Raw genomic sequence first — 20586 nt, forward strand, 5'->3', positions numbered from 1 at the left:
CTGTTTCCACATTAAATTGGAATAGAGTTCTGAAACAATTCTAAATCCAGTGCATTTTTGGACAATATCCATACAGAGTACAGAATACAGAGTATAGAGTGAGACAGGTCTGGCTCCTCAGCATCAGTGTTCATGACTGACATTTACACACTAGCACATCTGATTTCCAGGAGCCCTACTTGATTTAACAGTGAATTTAAAAAAAAACACCAATAAAGACTATACTAGTAGATTTACGGAGGGTATGAAACTATTCACAGCTATAGCTAAGGACTGAACAAATGATGATGATAAATTAAGTGTATGAATTATGTCTCATAAATAGGTGATTACATACAGTTCCCTCATTTTTGGGAATTTACATAAATGACCCATTAATCAAGATTTTAAAAGATGAACTATTGCAGAGCTATTGGCTGCACTGCAAAGTATCATGGTGCTTCTAACCTCATCTGATTGTATGTGCAACAATGGATACAGCCGGCAATGGATACACATAGTTCATAGTTTTTCCATTAATCAGTGGGCAGTGCTGGCTAAAGGCTGACTGCAATATTCTCCAGTGAATGTCTTAGGTGACCCTCAGCCATTTAATGATGGTATAAAGGAACACAGCAAGGAGCTGGTGTTGCCACCTGCCTGGTATTTTACTGGCCTGGACAGTAAAAATGATGCTCACTGCTAATGTCATTAATAGGGAAAAACCATAAAAATATAGGAAGGATGGTATTTGTTCCAGAAAAGGTGGCAACCCTACAAGAAGCAGCACAGTTTAATAAGCTTTTAGATCAGTATCATGCCTAAAATTCCAAGATTCATAGGTTAATAAATAGATTAATGAGTATATAGGGATACTGTGCTGTAGATTAACAATAACAAGGGGTGATTTTATATATTTATTTTAGATATTTATATTCATTAATTTACAAACAAATGTCAAACAGAAAACAAAATGCAAAGTAAAAATGCAAATGGATGCAAAAATACAGGCTTGTAGAATAATCTCTTATTTATAAACACACAGATATTATTCTTTTAATTGAACAGTAATTGCAGTCATAATTCTTTCCTAGATACAATGACTGCCAAAATGTCTAATTTACTGGTGTATAAAATACAAGTGGAAGGAATCACACAACTCTCCCCAATTAGCAAGCAAAATTAAGCTTTCATACCTATTAATAATTGCAATGCAAGCTCCTGCTGAGTTTAAAGGGACTTCATCCAGCTGTAAAGTGACTGCTTCTTTCCCACAATGCCTTGCTGATTGGATTTGTTCCAAAAGCTGTGCAAGCAACATGAGACTGGATTGTGACAATTGTTCAAGTCCACTGATGCTAATCCAAGCTCCTGCAATACATGTAAAGCATGTTCAATAAGATAAAGTACAAGCAGTAAAATAAATAAAATGAAACATAAAAGTGTGCACTACTTGTACACATAGAATGCTTGTTTTTATCAGCCATGTATGAGAATATAATCACTGTAATCTCTGCTGTAATTGCAAAATTGCACCACAAGAACTGAAAGCAATCAGCTGTGAACAGTTTTCTGTGCTCCTTAACTTTGCCATAGCATTTAGATGTGATACACTGAGAATCTCATAATACCAACAACCCCATCTTTAGGTATGAAGAATTATAAATGAAATTAGCCTAGGTGCTTAGTTCATTGTATATAACAATTAGGAACTATAAATGCATACACACGCTGTTACCCTAAGGGTAACAGGCTTCAAAAAATTCTGGCTACACCATAATCAGAACACAATTAAAGGTGGCCATACGCGTAGCAATTTTGATCTTGGATGTAAAAACAATAGAAATATTTTTATATATACAGTGGCTTGCAAAAGTATTCGGCCCCCTTGAACTTTTCCACATTTTGTCACATTGCAGCCACAAACATGAATCAATTTTACTGGCATTCCACGTGAAAGACCAATACAAAGTGGTGTACACGTGATCAGTGGAACGAAAATCATACATGATTCCAAACATTTTTTACAAATAAATAACTGCAAAGTGGGGTGTGCGTAATTATTCAGCCCCCTTTGGTCTGAGTGCAGTCAGTTGCCCATAGACATTGCCTGATGAGTGCTAATGACTAAATAGAGTGCACCTGTGTCTAATCTAATGTCAGTACAAATACAGCTGCTCTGTGACGGCCTCAGAGGTTGTCTAAGAGAATATTGGGAGCAAAAACACCATGAAGTCCAAAAAACACACCAGACAGGTCAGGGATAAAGTTATTGAGAAATTTAAAGCAGGCTTAGGCTACAAAAAGATTTCCAAAGCCTTGAACATCCCACGGAGCACTGTTCAAGCGATCATTCAGAAATGGAAGGAGTATGGCACAACTGTAAACCTACCAAGACAAGGCCGTCCACCTAAACTCACAGGCCGAACAAGGAGAGCGCTGATCAGAAATGCAGCCAAGAGGCCCATGGTGACTCTGGACGAGCTGCAGAGATCTACAGCTCAGGTGGGGGAATCTGTCCATAGGACAACTATTAGTCGTGCACTGCACAAAGTTGGCCTTTATGGAAGAGTGGCAAGAAGAAAGCCATTGTTAACAGAAAACCAAAAGAAGTCCCGTTTGCAGTTTGCCACAAGCCATGTGGGGGACACAGCAAACATGTGGAAGAAGGTGCTCTGGTCAGATGAGACCAAAATGGAACTTTTTGGCCAAAATGCAAAACGCTATGTGTGGCGGAAAACTAACACTGCACATCACTCTGAACACACCATCCCCACTGTCAAATATGGTGGTGGCAGCATCATGCTCTGGGGGTGCTTCTCTTCAGCAGGGACAGGGAAGCTGGTCAGAGTTGATGAGAAGATGGATGGAGCCAAATACAGGGCAATCTTGGAAGAAAACCTCTTGGAGTCTGCAAAAGACTTGAGACTGGGGCGGAGGTTCACCTTCCAGCAGGACAACGACCCTAAACATAAAGCCAGGGCAACAATGGAATGGTTTAAAACAAAACATATCCATGTGTTAGAATGGCCCAGTAAAAGTCCAGATCTAAATCCAATCGAGAATCTGTGGCAAGATCTGAAAACTGCTGTTCACAAACGCTGTCCATCTAATCTGACTGAGCTGGAGCTGTTTTGCAAAGAAGAATGGGCAAGGATTTCAGTCTCTAGATGTGCAAAGCTGGTAGAGACATACCCTAAAACACTGGCAGCTGTAATTGCAGCAAAAGGTGGTTCTACAAAGTATTGACTCAGGGGGCTGAATAATTACACACACCCCACTTTGCAGTTATTTATTTGTAAAAAATGTTTGGAATCATGTATGATTTTCCTTCCACTTCTCACGTGTACACCACTTTGTATTGGTCTTTCACGTGGAATTCCAATAAAACTGATTCATGTTTGTGGCTGTAATGTGACAAAATGTGGAAAAGTTCAAGGGGGCCGAATACTTTTGCAAGCCACTGTATATATTTACATGGTATTCTAGAATGCACTATGCATTGCCCATATATATTAACCAGACTATACTTCCTTGCTGCTGCTGTGAGCCCTGGCCCATTATACCAAAACAGCCATCTTTGTCCAATTATGGAGCATTGCTCTTTCAGCTCTTGGTCAGCTTGGTCTAATTGTTCTTTATTATTGGATTATTAGGATTAAAAATAATGTTGACAATTCTAAGAACTGCATTTGGTAGCATGCTCGATGAAAGAACACATTTGTAGTACTCATGAATGCATGTCTAAACTGCTATGGATAGTGTTTACTGATATTACTCAATGAAAAGTTTTTTTGATATGGAAGCAATTATCAGACTTAAACTGTGGTCGATTAGCCACAGTGACCATCACAGTGATATAAACTGCCATCTGCTCTTCCTTTTTCTATGATAATGAGATATGGATTGTATACAATTAGCAAGCCACCCTCATGTTCCGTCTCAAATGCTTATTTTATTATGAAAAGATTTAATCTGCACTCTCGCTCCACAGCTGCCAACATGACCACAAGACTTATTTGTAGAACTGTTACAACTAATTGAAAATGTATAACTATAATGGAAAGGATTGCCTTCAACATTAAATCACTTTAGCAAGAGAATTAACAAATTAGCCCATAGACATGTTCCTTGCTGCAAATGAGTACTGCAGAGAATATTGTAATAATTTATAATGAGAATTCACTGGAATCACAGTGAAGGCTAAGCATTAAGGATGGGGGAATATTTTTAGCTATTCCTGTCCAGCAAAATGAAAAGTATTAAAGTTTAATTTTTCCCAGTTGAGAATTCATAATGAAACAATTGTATTTAATGTGACTCTTAAGGTCTTTCATTTCGAAGTGTAATACAGAACAAAAATGCCTTTACCTGCAGCAGCCAGTCCTTTGGAGATATCTTGCAGGATGCTGTAATCTGTCCTCTCTGTGCAATTAAATTGAAAAAGAGGCTTTCCAAGGGCCATACAGAGCTCTTGCACAGTAGATCTTTTGCCGTGTCCCTGATGTTAAAATGCAAAATCATTTTTAAAAAACCATACACTAGCAAGAGCAGGTCTGAACACAGATATTAGGATAAATCCCTGCAAGGAAGGCTATGATGTCATTTCTTTTATAGCACAAAATATCACTCTGTTGTCAGTTTTAAGCTAGGAAGACTGCCATTAATACAGTCCAGATGGTGCAAAGAACCATAAATGTTGTTTCTTTTCTTTGTGTAAATAATGGCTTTATATCACTTCAAGCATCTGGTCAATTTAAAAATGTAGGTTAGACCAAATGCTGTAGCATCTTGTTGCTCCTAGCAGGTCTATGCTAAAATGGAGCTTTAAACTGGAGTTTGTTTCTGCTTTGCACATAAATTAATCAAGGAAGTGCATTATATTCAAATGATCATATGACTGCCTTATGGGCAAGGTAAACTTGCTTACTTTGCTACAACAAAAACAAAGGTTTTTAAACTTCTCATTTTGTTAATAGAAAATGTAAAATGAAGCACTTTCTTCCTGCATCTGGAAAACCATTTCCATATTTAAACCCTTACTAATACAGGTATCGGACCCCTTATCCGGAAACCCGTTATCCAGAAAGCTCCGAATTACGGAATGCCCGTCTCCCATAGACTCCATTTTAATCAAATAATTCAGAATTTTAAAACTGATTTCCTTTTTCTATGTAGAAATAAAACAGAACCTTGTAATTGATTCCAACTAAGATATAAATAATCCTTATTGGATGCAAAACAATCCTATTGGGTTTAATTAATGTTTTATTGATTTTTTAGCAGACTTAAGGTATTGGGATCCAAATTACGGAAAGACCCCTTATCCGGAATACCCTTGGTCCCGAGCATTCTGGATAATGGGTCCTTTACCTGTACTATGAAAATACAATAATAGGGAGAAGGCAAGATTCTCCATAAAGTTCACAACTACTCCAAAAACCCGAATTACCACTTGATTCTCAAAATAGCTTGCGGGGGCATTTCCTTAATACAGGCCTCAGTGTGTTAAGAGGACTTACAAAAGCTTAAACAAAACACAATTACGGTGAAAGACATTGTATTAATCTGTTGCATAAAGGATGTATAAAGGAGTATAAGTTATTGCCCATAAATGGAGCTGCTTCCCTTATTGTTACCTTGCCATTTATTAAGTTACAGTAGAAGTTTTTTTCTTTATCTATATGTTTGAAAATATCTCTCGATGTAGGTTCTTTATATTTCTAATATTGCAACAAAAATATTTTTAAAAACTACCTGGGGACCAGCACACATTGCTTCAGTCCCAGAAGAAACTGCAGTGATTAGACTATAAAAGATCCTTTCTGTCAGTGGTGTAATGAGCATGTGTTTGCGTGGTCCTTGGTATTCGTAGCCGTAAAGGATCTCTGAATCACCAATCTGAAAATGCAGTTAATAAGCAAATTCTGTAGTTAATAAGCAGAATGCAGTTCTGACTAAAAGATTTCATATTATATGTGTCTAGTTTTGCAATGACAGTAAAGCTTAATTTAAATATTAGATATACTGTAAGTAGAAATGCATTTATTCATTGGTTGTGTCCAGTAGGACTTCAAGGGATTCAAGGAGCTTTTTAAGAGTATAGGAAAACATAGAGGGGCACTAAGCAACCTAGGACATAAGGAAATTTTTGTGACCTGAACAGGGTTACAAGGAATTGTCAATGATATTGACACAAAGGACACTTTCTTTAGATCCAATGTCAGCTGTACATCCCTTTACTTCTAGTCAGAAACACAGCCACCTTGCTCACAGCCTAGTTACTGGAAGAGGAACTGCTTGTATTTCAGCCCCCTTTTGTGGGTTTCCCATAGGGTTGCCACCTGTCCAGTTTTTAACTGTACAGCCTTGTCGGAAGGGAGGTCCTGGTGAAAACTGCCTGTCCAGATTTCCAAATTAGGAAAGCTGGACAGGATTCATTAATCGCTAATCACTGATCACTGCATCATAGCCCCACCCCAGACATCACCAACCTGCCTCCAACACCTTAACGTCCCATACCTGGAAATCGTCCTGTCCTCCGAAATATCACCCCTCCGAACTGACCCACTGTATTGAAAAGGTGGAAACTTAGTTTCCTCCAATATTCCAAAATAAATATGCTTGTAATAAAAGTCATAAATCCAATTAAAATGTACAAAACGAAGAATTTTAAAATTTAGTAGAAATTTAAACTGCACATAAAGCTTTTAAGAGCTACTTCAAGGTGCTATGGTGTTTTTTGTTACATGATAAAGCTGACAATTAGCATGTTTAGGTTAAAGTTGGTGAGTTTATAAAAATCAAAGAATTTCCAGTAAGCTTTAATGCATAAACTGCATATTGGTACAAACTACTACTGTTCTACTTTTATTACATTCACCATTTAAACTGTAAAGCCCTGTGGGGTAGTGACTAATATAAAGGCTGAAAAGAATGTTAGTACTATATAAATAAAAGCTAATTAAAGGTTAGCATAATTATTGCAACATGGTAAAAGGGCAAGAAAGGGTTATTGGCACATGGAGTACTGCACTGCCTCAGTTTAGCAGGGCTGTATTTATGAGCAGCAAGCAGGGGAGGCACAGGGGCATGCTCCCTCCTGCTTCTTTCCCCTTCCCTAACTTGCATGTCATTCGTGCACTGGTCAAAAGGACTGCCTTGCACCAGTGACTGCTGTGCTCTGCATATTGTGACATTTTAATGCAGCACTACAAGTCCTGCTGGCAGGGGCAGTAGTAAATGAGGCCCAGAGTGCAGTATGAGCAGATAATGTAAGAGCTAAAAAAGTAGAAAAGGAACCTTGGTAATTAGAATTCCATTACAGCAGTCCATAACTGCTACTAAGAGCAAAAGTGAAAACTGTTTAGGATGGGCTTATCACTGAACCTTAGTGAACTATAGCTAATAAAGAAACTTGACACAAAGAAGAGATTGCCAGCTAGGGTGGTTGCAGAGGAAAAATAAACCTGGAGACTGATAGGCTGAAAATGATTTCAAAGAAAATCCATATTAAATTAGTGAGATGGGTGAAAGAGTTTTGGTTAGTAATTTGTCTTGGTCTTTAGTAATAAAGCAGCTTGATAAAGTATGGGATAACATGGTCCTTCCATCCTTTTATGGCCCTGTCACTCACTTGACATTTGAAATGTTTTTTCCATTTTGTGCCTGCATTACTTTATAATGTGTTCAGATGACACATAAGCTGCAGACTTACTTACCCTAATACTAATTGCCCCATTGTCATTATACTCATATTCTAGATGATGACTCAATTTCAGACTTGGTGCTGCTACATTAAAGTACTGCTGTACAACATCACGCTAGAATGCAGAGAGAAAATGAAAGTGAAATCCACATCAAATTAAGTCAGCTTATTAAGAATTTCATTAAAGTTTAGAATGGAATGTTCAAGTTTGCTACAATCATCAATATAATTTAATGGCTATACATTGAAGAATTGGCTTTTGATTATCAATTTTTTAATTTAGAGAATTACATATAATTTACATATAACTACAAAACTGTATTCAAGCACATACATGAAACAGCAGTGGAGTGTAAATGTGATATTGAACTTAGGTTTTAAGCTTCATTGGCACAAACTAATTATATACATGGATGTTATATATGTATATGTATACAATTACCTGATATAAAAGAAGAAGTATATGATTAGCAAGTTTTACTGAATCACATGCTGACAAAGAAGTATTAGTTATTTGTTGACTTTCTTCTTGTTTTTCACTGGAATCACCACCATTGTCATTCATTAATTCTGATCTTTGTTGTTCATCTAAGTGGACTAAATATTGAGAAAAAAACTTGTTAGCTTTAACAAATAATGGCCGCTACTTTGCTAACAGTATATTAAACTGATTATACTAGTACACCAACATCTACTAAGACACCCACAAGATGCGTGGTGTATTTGACAAAAGTTTTCTATTCTATGGCCAGATTTAGGGGCAGCTTTATTATTATACCATTATGATTTTCATGGTTTTCAAAGTGACTAAACACACTTTCTCTAAAACCACAAATGTCTAGTCATTTATTATTAGTATTGTCGCACAAATGCAAGCATCAAAGAACCCCAAAACCCTCTAAAACCACGAAAGCAAAGAAAGATCTTCCAGTTGTAAAAGGGACATCTGCCATTGATTTCTACATGATGTAGACAGCTTTTAGATGGCATATTTTTTCCTTTCAGATTTGTTGTGGTTTTGCCACATAATAGATCACAAAATAATATTTTTTTACATGAAAAATTTGAGTTTTAGAGCAAAAAAACACTAATTGTGAAAAAAAATTAGTAAAGCTATCAGCATTAATATGATGTTTATCTGGTTTATTCATCAATGGACCTGCCTACCTGTTTATGTTTATATATTCTTGTGAATTTTGGAAATTAGAATATTTGATAACAATGATGTACATGGTGTAATGTTTTTAGGAATGCTCCAGATGGTAATATGCTCTCCCAATCCCTTATGGGAAAGCACTTAATACTTGTGTAGGTTTGCTAGCTATGTTATATTTTCCAGGACATGGACAACAATATGAGAAATCTAATGACTGAAATCGTTGCCAACAATTATAATAACCAACTCATTATCTAGACTGTAACTAGTGAATACAGAACATGCATTATGATTAACATTCACTTCCACCCCTGTGTCCAAACAGAAGCATGCATAGTCTACCTCAACAGTGCTATAAACTTAATGGAGACTGTAGAAGTCAATGGCAGATGTCCCCAGTGCCGGATTGCAAATCTGGGTGCCCCGAGTCTGCCCCCCATTCCCCCCAATGTGGAGAAGTCCCTATTGCTCCGTATGGGAGCAAAATGTAAAAATTTTGTTGTGGCGGGGAGGCATGTCATGCCTAACTTTGTGCCACCCTAGGCCCGGGCCTTTGTGGCCTCGCCACAAATCCGGGCCTGGATGTCCCATCCCTTCCCTAGAGGGTCCTTCTTTGCTTCAAAATCTGGGACCTTTTATAGCAATATTCCTTACTGAAAAGTAGCAATCTTTCACTAAAGGGCAGTCCAGGGATGGAGCAATCAGCCCCAAAGGATATGTGTATCCTGTAGGAATAATAGGATTAATAACTACAGTATTCCAGCTAATTGTGGCTCGGCTATATATGGACAGTCTGTAAAGCACTCAAGGTAATTCCTGCCAGTTGGTCATGCTAACGGTTATAAACTTATTCATAACATTGCACCAACATCTTGAGCTGATTGTTGAATAAAATTACTAGAAAATTATATCTCTGAGCTATAAGTTCCAATACCTGATAAATCTACTATTTTACAGCCTATGGTTCAAGTAGGCCAGTTACAAACATTTTAAACAACTGGCATCCAGCCACTTGCTAAATGTATTGATAGCTGAAAATCTGCAGATTTGTTATGTCTGCTCCAATCTCTTTACAAGCACGCTTAATATCCTGTGTATATTAGCTGTTAATATATCTAAAGCATGCCTTCTTTAAAAATGATTGGTTTGTGTTTTATAATCACATTATTCGGGGGGTTTAATATGAACTGTTCTTTCAGGGACTGACCGGGACACAAAAAGCTTTAGTCTATTTGAACACAAAAGTACGATGGCAGGCAATAATGCTAAAATGGAACATTCAAACCACATTTAATAGACTTTTCTATATTCCCAGCTCTCAAAGGGCCCTGGAGCAGATCAATGGACGCCAACTAAAATCATTAAGTATGACTTACCTTGGCCATTTCCTTCCCTCTCTGCCTTTGAGGTTCTTTTAGACTGCTGCCGAATGCCTTTCTGGGGAATTTCATTTAATGTCTTGGCAGCGTATTCAATTCCTTCTGTCAGATCCTTAAGGCACTGCTATAAATAAAAAGCACAATGCTTTATTGCTAGGGTCAGCAAAATTATTTTACTCAATGAGCTCTTAACTCAAAATACTTTATAATGATTACTATTATTATGGTTACGTCACTGGCAGCTGAGCTCACTAGCTATGCTCCTAGCATGCACACCTCACATAATAAAAATGTCTAGTGCTTTTCTACAGCTAGAAAGATGGGAAAAATATTGTTAGTTCAATTGGCTACATTGGGCTTTTTGTTTGAAGTTGAGATCTCTCTCCAGATAAATACTGAGCAAATACAGATAGATATTCAACCCCTTTAATCAATCAGTTTACTAAACACGTAAAGTGCTAAATATGTTTACCATGCTATTGCAGATTAAGTTAAATCTCCATTAAATACAAGGCTTTTGTTATCTCTCTGCCTTATTCTATAGCTCACAGCATTTATATCTTGCCTACAATCTTTGGATTCCCATATGTATACATATGCCATTTTACAATGTCGAGTGCATTTGTGCAATGGCTTAACAAGGATTCCCTGGAACCACGGCCAGGACTACCCATTGGTGATAATTCTCCTCGCCATGAGAAACTTCCTACTTCCTCCTTCACCAGGAGTGAAGGAGGAAGTAGGTACTTGGGCCTATACATGCTTATTACAACTTTCACTTATTGCTAACATAGAAAGAAATTGCCAGCACTCAGTCAAACCCACGCTGTAGCGTTGACCAGCTGCTAGAAACACTATTGTGCCAGTGCTCGGTCTAACCCACATTCTGGAGTTGACCAGCTGCTAGAAACGATAAAAAGCCATTATTTATACACAAAGAGAAAGAAAGATTTCTTTGGCCAAAATATGTAAGCTCACGTGCCACGTCAAGGCCCCTCATTGTACGTGAGTCCTACACTGTCTATTGACATTGAGTCTGTGATGCAATTAAAATAAAGTCCCCCAGCAAACAATGTGACTGAGTAGTAAGACCCTGTTGCACCTACCTTAAAGGAACAGTAACACCAAAAAATTAAAGAGCTTTAAAGTAATAAAAATTTAATGCACTGTTGCCCTGCCCTGGTAAAACTGGTGTGTTTGCTACAGTAAAACTACTATAATTTATATAATAAGCTGCTGTGTAGCCATGGGGGCAGCCATTCAAGCTGGAAAAAAGGAGAAAAGGCACAGGTTACATAGCAGATAACAGAAAAGCTCTGTAGAATACAATAGTGTTTTATCTGTTATCTGCTATGTGCCTGTGCCTTTTCTCCTTTGAATGGCTACATAGCAGCTTATTTATATAAATTATAGTGGACTTTCTGAAGTAAACACACAACTTTTACCAGTGCAGGGCAGCACCACATTATATTTTAGATACTTTTATACACTTTAATTTTTTGGTGTTACTGTTCCTTTAAGCTCAAAGGCTCTAGTGGAAAAGCAGGGAGCTTTTAAGCCCCAGCTCATTAGCATACACATGAAAGTGATTCATTAGTTTAAAGGCTACATAGCAGCTAGAAGCAATATTTGGCTACAATTTGTACACAAAACACAGAAAATAATGAACCGGGACTTAAAAGCTCCCTGCTTTCTCACTAGAGCCTTTTTGAGCTAAAGGTAGGTGCAATAAGTCTTACTACTCAGTCACATTGTTTGCTGGGGGACTTTATTTTAATTGCATCACAGACTCAATGTCAATAGACAGTGTAGGACTCACGTACAATGAGGGGCCTTGACGTGGCACGTGAGCTTACATATTTTGGCCAAAGTGTGGTACTAACACCTCATTTTTTGTAAAAACTATTTTTAAAGGCAAACTAAGCGCTGGCAATCATTCTTTCCCTTTGTGTACTTAATGCTAACATGTTGGTTTGGACTACTGTGATGAACCGTGTGCAATTGCACACAAGGTCAATGGACAAGAGACATTAAGGAGGTATTATGTATGGGGTACTCTTAGTTGTTACACTATTTGGTTCAATTTGCCTTTGTCATGACCAATATTTGATATATAAGACTTACAACATAGGGTTATAACATTACTACTGTATAAAAACCTTGTAATACCATCCATTTAATAACCATTCCAGTAATAAATGAAGAAGGAAAAAAGTATTCACCATCCTAACTGTCCTTCAATGTATTATTAATTCTGCCTACCCAAAATATAACGTTTCTCCTTCAAGATAAAATGATGGATTTTAGATGGATAGATAGATGGGTAGATAGATGTGCAAGTACACTTGTGATTATATATAATGTTTGTAAATATATATATTCTTCATATGGAAGCACATAGTATTTTAGCCATTATTTCCCTAAAGCTGATGAGTTACGACATGTTTTCAAGGCAGTCAGTGCTGTCATGATAATTCCATTTCCCATTTTATGGTAATTTCTTGCTCTGGTTTATTAGCATAGATGCACTGTAGGGTATACTGCCAAGCATGAGACAGACTGAAAAAAAGGCTAGACAGCAGCTGTGTAACATTTTCCTAATAAGATGGCCTATCAAAAATTGTATAAATCAACTGATAAGAAGACTTTAAGGTGACCCGAGAATGTTTGTTAATGGCATATGGATTCTAAATATCAGTGACAGGTTCATAAAATATCCAGGCAAACTTGCAGATTAACAGCATGCACTTGTGTGTATTCAGGCGTGTGACAGTGAGCAGGAAGGGAAACTGAGATGACAATATGTCAGTGAGAAAGCTGCTGTACCTGTAGTTTCTCTTTGCTGTATTCACTGCTACTTCCAATAGTTTCCCTCAGTGCCTTGGTGAATTTAATCTGAGTGCTGAGAAAGGCCACATCACTTAGAGTGCAGACAGAACAGTGCCTGGATGTTGGACTATTACTAGAACCTTCAACATCATCTGGAAACGATGGACTTGCACCTGAAAAATATTACAATACATTGCCTTTAAAGTATATGCTGTATGGTCAATATAGGTCTGAGCAAGTGAGCCTAGATGGGTGCCTATAGACATTGAATTGTCTGACTTGTTCCTATTGTGATGTAAATGTTGCTATTATATTCCATCCCTTAGATTTCTCCATCTTCCTGATTTTTTTTAAGTTAATGTTTTTCTGGTTAAACCTCCCCTCACACCCCCAATCTCTGTTGGTGTTCCCCAAGGCTCATTTTAGGTCCCCCTGTTGGCACACTGTACAAATATCTAGAAAAACTGATTTAGTCATTTCAATGGCAATATCATTTTTATGCACATAACATCCAGTAAATACTGTCTGCTCCAGCTCTATCTCCTGCTCTGTCCCAAGTCAGAGGTTACCATCCTGCTGTCTGTCCCTTGATGCCCCAGCATTTTCTAAAACTTAACTTATCTAAAACTGAATTCTTTGTATTTGCACCGTCATCTTTCCATGCACCACAGATTTCATTAGTAGCTAGAATCACCTATTATTAAAGGAGAGGGAAAGTAACATCACTTTAGTCTATTTTGTTTTGACTACTTCTGCCCTATGGTAGAGAACAGCAGGGACCAAAATGCCTTTATCCCCCTGTCACCACTTGTAATGTTAATCAATCAAAATTGCCCGGTCTAACAAACCTGAAACAGTGATAGGTGGACTGTTTGTTATAATATTATTGCAAATGTCTTTGTAACTTGCTGGAGTTCCATGAATAAATGATGAAGATAATGATAATATATACTTGGAATTTTGCATAAAGCACAAAAGCTTCAAAAATGTAAATGTCTGTTTGCTGTGGTCTCTAGACAACAAAAAGTTGCATATGTTCGTCTGTTAACCGTATTAAAAAAAAGTGTGACTTTTCTCCAAGAAAGTAGTATATAGCATTGGTCTAAATATAAAACAATAAAATCATTTAGGATATTAGAAAGTAAAAAATGTGCCTTCCACTATATGTTAATATTAACACATTCCATGCCACATATAAAAAAAATGCATTGACCCTTTTATACCTCAGGACCACTACAACAATTTTACAGATAACAGTCTATGATGATAAACGAATAAAGTGATTTCAAGCCACCTCATTAGGAAGAACTGAAGGCATTTACAATAAAGTATATTTTAACATTCCAGTTTAATACTCACCAGTCATAGGGGTGTTAGAAGGTAATCAGGAAATAAAATAAATAGATTTTTATACAGAACAAAAGCAAATTGCTGCAAGGAACAAAACTTGATTTGCATTTGGTCATATTTATGTTACTCAAAAAAAAGAATAGAGAAAATAATCACACACTTTTCTCATCTGTTTCAGGTTCTTTGTTTATCACCACCCGTCGAGCTCCTGCACTGTGTATCTCTTTTCTGCTCCACTGAACATTTTTTGTGTGCTCCAAAGCTTCCCTTAGTTTATTTTGAAGTGAAACTTTTATGCTGTCTACAAGTTGCGATAGCCAACTCTCCACAGGGCCTCTGCATTCAAGTGGCTGCAGAGAAATAAAAGATAAGTTGTCAGCTACTCACGGGACAGCAGATTGCTGAAGGCTCTAAAGCGGAAGTCCCCTGTTGTTCTAACCATTTTTTCACTCACTTTTATCAATGTTGTACAATCTCGTATTAGTACAGTAATACCTTTAAATTAAACATCAGTACAAACAAGGAACAGAATGCTTAGTGACTGTGTTATACCATTAAATATTAATTCTGGATGTATAAACATCCTGTTTTTTTCCAAACCACAAACAGAAATAGTCTGAATATTGGCAAAGAAAAGAGCAGCATCTAGAGATGTTGTTATCAAATAGCAGTTATTTGTGGTGTACATCCTATCATAAGCTAGGGATGGGGCTTTTTTTTTTTTTAAACTTACATCCCCCTTGTGCCCTTAGGCCAGTGGTCCCCAACCAGTGGCTCATGAGCAACATGTTGCTCACCAGCCCCTTGGATGTTGCTCCCAGTGGCCTCAAAGCAAGTGCTTATTATTGAATTCCTGACTTGGTGGCAAGTTTTGGTTGCATAAAAGCAAGATCTACTACCAAATAAAGCCTCCTGTAAGGTGGTAGTGTGCATAGAGACTACCTAATGGCCAATCTTAGCCCTTATTTGGCACCTCCATAAACTTTTTTGCTCTCCAAGTCTTTTTACATTTGTGGCTCACGAGTAAGAAATGTTGGGGACCCCTGCCTTAGACTGAGACACTGCTCGGGTAAAAATTTGCCCCTTCACTAGGCAATAAATCTTAAAAAGCTCTCAGAACCATAATGGACGTTGCTTAATTGCACAATAATACCCTTACCTCAGTAAGGTACAATTCTTCCATCAAATAACTTCTTAGTCCAATGATTCTGGGACAGAAATTTTCGGAAGCAGGCTCACTTGTATGGACAATTAGATTGAGTATGTGGGGAAATACCTTCATTATGTAGCTGCTCAATACATTAAGGTCATAACCTGTTTAAAAAGAAAATGATTCTTTAAAAGCATAGTGCACTGCTGTTGTATTTTATTTCACAATGCATCAAACTACCATGCCCACTGAATGATCTTATGTTGTGTGGGTTATATACATTATTTAGCTGATTACAACAAGAGGCTGCAAATAGGCAGCCATATATATGTGGCTCCAAATATAAAAATATTATTTACTTATTATTATACAATATAACTGCTACTCTGGGACCAGATTATAATAATAATCACAATGTTAAACAAAGAGGTTATTGGGCTTTGGATAACTTTGGAGTAATAAAAGTTTTGAACGCCCACATTTTCTTCAAGCGCCTCCTGTTGGACAAGTCCTGATAAAGTATACAGCCTGTAATGTAATAATGACTACTAATAGAATAGCTTAAGTACACACTCAAATGGATAGGTACTAAAGAAGGCTGCACTGAAAAGCAATGGTAGAAAAGCAAAATGAACATACACACTATTTAATTTAGACTGACTGCAGTATCCAACTGTAACATAAGATGGTTTGTAGTTCTTTTATATACTGCTGCCTGCTCATTTGCTAGTATAGGAAAGAGATACCTTATCCAAAAACTTCACACTTTGAGGCTTGCCAAATTAGAGTTTTTGTTCCAGATATGTACAGTATGTGTACAGTGTTAACATCTATTTTAAAGTAGAGCTGACTAATTGGGTGAGAGTGTGCTGAAATATATGCAGCCCAACACTAAACAAACATTTTCAGTGATCTAGTATAAACTTACTGATATAAACAGAACACTTTCTGATAAAAATTGGTTACGGTCAATTTGACCAACAGTTTGAAGTTGTTGGTGGAAACGTTTAAAGAAATTCATATGATTCTTAAAATGTGTGGGTTTTTTTTGCTCTACTAGACCAGCCCCTCAGTGGAGATTCATCTGCATCAGTGCTGTCCAACTAATTACATGTGGTGTGTCAATTATTTCTCATATAGTATGTCTGAGGGCCGGATTAAACGAAAATCATGATGTCATGCAGTGAAGTCTATGGAGCCTTTGAGCAGACTGGGTGCCATAAAAATCCTATGGAGCTCTAAATCTGGCCCACGGGCCTCCAGTTGGACAGCTCTGATCTAGATGATGGACAGAACTGTTCCCTGTATCTGATATTTAAACTATGAAAAACAATATGAAAGACGTTGCAAAACTGAGGTTTCTATATTAAGTGTCAAGATGTTTTTAAAATTTCAGTATGCTATCAGTTGTGCTATATAAATTACAACTTTGTTGCACATAACATATTACTGCCCTGTATTACAGAATCTATGACATGTCCTGTAGTAGATATAAACAAGTTTACTAGCATAATGTATCCCTTTCACAAATACTAAACCTTTTTTTTTAGGACAATCCATTTGAATATAATAATGTTAGACTGATAGATAGATAGATTATTGTGACTGACAGAACACTGCTGTGAACATACTAAAGGATTCAGTTGCCCCGCTGAAACCATCAGCTGTTGTTTGTGCATATGCCGAGTTTTGATGTTAGTATCCAACAGAAATCGCTAAGGGGAATATGCTGGAAACAAGGAGGGGAACATCCTGAATTACAAAGAAACATATGTAAATGCAGAGTGACCTGAGATGCCTCCAGTGCTTTATTTATGGTTGCAATACAGACCGAGATGGAATGAAATGTTTTGTAAGAGCTCCTAGAAGGAATAATATATGTACAGTTTGCTAAACACCATGCTGTTTAGAACAATAAAATAGTGATATTGAATCATGGGCAGACAGTTTTTTATATCATAATCCTTGCTTGGATGAATGAAAAAATTAAAAATTATCTAATTAAAAATGGGCAAAATGAATAAAAAGAGATAACAAGTGGACACACGAAGCAGCTCTACAGATTTCATAATGTAATTACTGGCAGAAAATTGTGTTATTCAAGAGTAACTTCAAAATATAGGAGTGTGATACTTTGGAACTGATATGACCCTAATTCCCCACTGCCTTCTGTACCATGCAGTGGATTCTTTCTCTCTCCCTCTTTTACAAAGGCACCCCTGGAATGGGTGTCAGCAAAAAAAGTGGTACTGTGGAGTATTTTAACCACTTTTTATCCACTGGGACAGAGACCTGGGCAGTTAAGGCTCACCCTCCCAGTAAAGTTTATGATTTATAGCAGTATACCATGGCTTGCCTGGTCCTTGTACCAGCTTGCACATTCCCAATTCCCATTTAGCCTCTTCTGTCTGGGATCATGACCACCAATCTCAATTTGTGACAATTTCATTTTACTTTTTTCTTTAATTGGTTTTATAGGATTTTGAGTTATTTTATTGGATTCTGCATTGTTCTGCATTCCTCATCACACAGTTATAATACTATGCATATTTGGTATCATACTCCTTGTATTCATACCTATGGTTATAAACTGAGGTACATTTTTGAAAAAACTCTAACTTTAGCAAGCATTGCATTCCAGTAGTTTGGAGTAGAAAGATGCATTCTGAATTTTTCCAAAATATATAGGTTTCTGAGATCAACTTATTGTTAGGAGCTTTTACCACACAAAATGTGTTGATTTTGGTGTAGATGAAGTGTCAGGCATAAAAATTTGTAGATGCTTTTTCTTATTCTGTAGTCTCTATATTTAATATGCTTTGGTAATCCTATGCATATTGGACTAAAAACTGTTCAGTAGTCCCATTTAATTTATATTTATGGTGTTTAATCTTTGTTCCTATAAATATATGAAAGATAATATGCAGCAAAGGGGCAGCTCAATTTGTTTTCTCAATTGTCCCAAAATATTGCAGTTTGGTACTTTGGAAATAACATTTGAATGTGTCAGAACACACATTCAAATGGTTAAAATAATAATATGGTTAAAATTCTGGATTTTTGAATTGCAATCAAAACTCTGCTAATTTCTGATAAAGAAAACGTGTGGGGGGTTACCTATATAAGACAGTAATCTCCTATAAACTATACATAAAACTAGTACAGGTATGGGACCTGTTATCCAGAATGCTCGGGACCTGGGGTTTTCCGGATAAGGGATCTTTCCATAATTTGGATCTCCATAACTTAAGTCTGCTAAAAATCATTTAACTATTGAATAAACCCAATAGGCATGTTTTGCCTTCAATAAGGATTAATTATACCTTAGTTGGGATCAAGTACAAGGTACTGTTTTTTTTATTACAGAGAAAAAGGAAATCATTTTAAAAAATTAGAATTATTTGCTTATAATGGAGTCTATGAGAGATAGCCTTTCTGTAATTCAGAACTTTCTGTACAGGTTTCCGGATAAGGAATCCCATACCTGTACTCTCATTTTTTTATTAAGGTTTTCAATTGAGATGTATTATATTCATATAGTGCTAGATTTTTTTTTTCTTGTTGATCAAATTTGCTAACTTTTAACTAAAAGCTTTCTTTCTGCAGCAGAAAATTACCATGAAACTCCATTCAAGAATAAAACCCTTGCCATGGAATATGGAAGTAATATTTACCATAGCACACAATATTTAGAGTATCCTCAACAGACAAGAAAAAGAGCCGTGGGAAAGCCATTCTTTTCTGCTCTAAGTGAAGTCGAACTGCTCGCTGGCACCGTTCTAGCTTGTAGTTCAACATGTCAAGAAGAGACTGCAACCCTAAAGGCAAATAAATGAAACACAAACCAATAAACTGGTTATCAAGTTGCTGGAAATATTAGCTAAACTCCAGTGAACACAATATTTTCTCAGTTTCTGTTTTAATTTTAACCTTGTGGCGTAGAATATTTCTGAATCTATAATCAATTCCAAGTCTTTGCAAAATTAAGCAAAATCTCTGCTAACTGCTAATAGTTCAAAGAAAGTTACTTTTCCCTATATCGCGCCTTGTGTAGCATCAAGTGCAAGCTCCTCCCCACTGCCAGGGGCATAACTGCTAATATAGATTACAAATGATATATACCACCATGATAGAATACACTTCAAGATAAAATGATACCATTAAGGGAGAAACATTTCATAAAACATTTTACCATATTCCCACAATGACAAGGTGAATACTCAAGTAAATCTAACGTTGTTTATTTTGAACTGATGAAGGTTGCTAAAACCATCATAATTATACTGTGAATTAATCTAAGAGCTAGTCCAAGTCTACAGAAAAACAGAATTTGTATTTAGCTGGCTGAATGGGTATTTGTTTTAAAAATAAAAAAATCTCCAGAATAAAGCAAATTCATTTTTTCCAGAAAGGCAATAAGTGGGAAGATAAAACCTGTTACTTAATCTTGTCATATTTTTTCATATAATACAAATTAAGAATTTAAAATGTATTAAATTATTAAAACTATTTTCTAATACATCTTATTAAAACTTTCTATTTTGTAATAAATCTGAGGTTTGTCTCACCTCCTCTCATACAAGTCTGCAGTATGTTTGGGTTGTCCTCCACAGATTTCATAAGGCAACAAAAATGGTGGTGGACATCAGCGAAAAGCACAGCTTCTCTTGGCATGGCAACACGATATGGCAGGGTGGAAAACACCTGCAAGATTTTCAAGATTAATCATTACCATTATCATTATTATTATTAATAACATGTATTTTTAAAAATGCAACATATTCTGCAGCGTTGTACAATAAAACATACAAGAAAACATACAAAAATAACCAATACAAGAGCAAAAGAGGGCCATGCCCAAGAGAGCAAGATCCTCTTTTTACATAGTATGCATGAATATTTTTATTTATATAGCACTACTAGTAAGTGCTGCAGGTTACAGTGGGTGACACTGAAATATAAGTGCCATTTCCCAGTGTAGGTGCTATGCGAGTGCTCCAAGAGGTAGTCTTTCAGTTTAGTTCTGTAGTTTAAT

The 20586-nt window shown here is 36.6% G+C and overlaps 1 protein-coding gene across 2 annotated transcripts in view; it reads right to left on the minus strand.

The window, feature by feature from the left end:
* Positions 1 to 20586, minus strand: part of LOC100488188 (dynein beta chain, flagellar outer arm) — a 237488-nt gene that overhangs the window by 171578 nt on the left and 45324 nt on the right. For both annotated transcript variants that reach the window (XM_031896974.1, XM_031896973.1), the window contains exons 33-43: positions 20120 to 20255; positions 19226 to 19369; positions 15561 to 15715; positions 14562 to 14751; positions 13049 to 13224; positions 10220 to 10346; positions 8130 to 8284; positions 7701 to 7802; positions 5737 to 5880; positions 4351 to 4480; positions 1176 to 1350 (exon numbers count right to left, since the gene is read on the minus strand). In XM_031896974.1, the coding sequence (XP_031752834.1) occupies positions 1176 to 1350; positions 4351 to 4480; positions 5737 to 5880; positions 7701 to 7802; positions 8130 to 8284; positions 10220 to 10346; positions 13049 to 13224; positions 14562 to 14751; positions 15561 to 15715; positions 19226 to 19369; positions 20120 to 20255 (1634 nt within the window). The remainder of the gene's footprint in view (positions 1 to 1175; positions 1351 to 4350; positions 4481 to 5736; positions 5881 to 7700; positions 7803 to 8129; positions 8285 to 10219; positions 10347 to 13048; positions 13225 to 14561; positions 14752 to 15560; positions 15716 to 19225; positions 19370 to 20119; positions 20256 to 20586) is intronic.

Source organism: Xenopus tropicalis, chromosome 2 (genome assembly GCF_000004195.4).
Source record: "Xenopus tropicalis strain Nigerian chromosome 2, UCB_Xtro_10.0, whole genome shotgun sequence".
NCBI lineage: Eukaryota > Metazoa > Chordata > Amphibia > Anura > Pipidae > Xenopus > Xenopus tropicalis.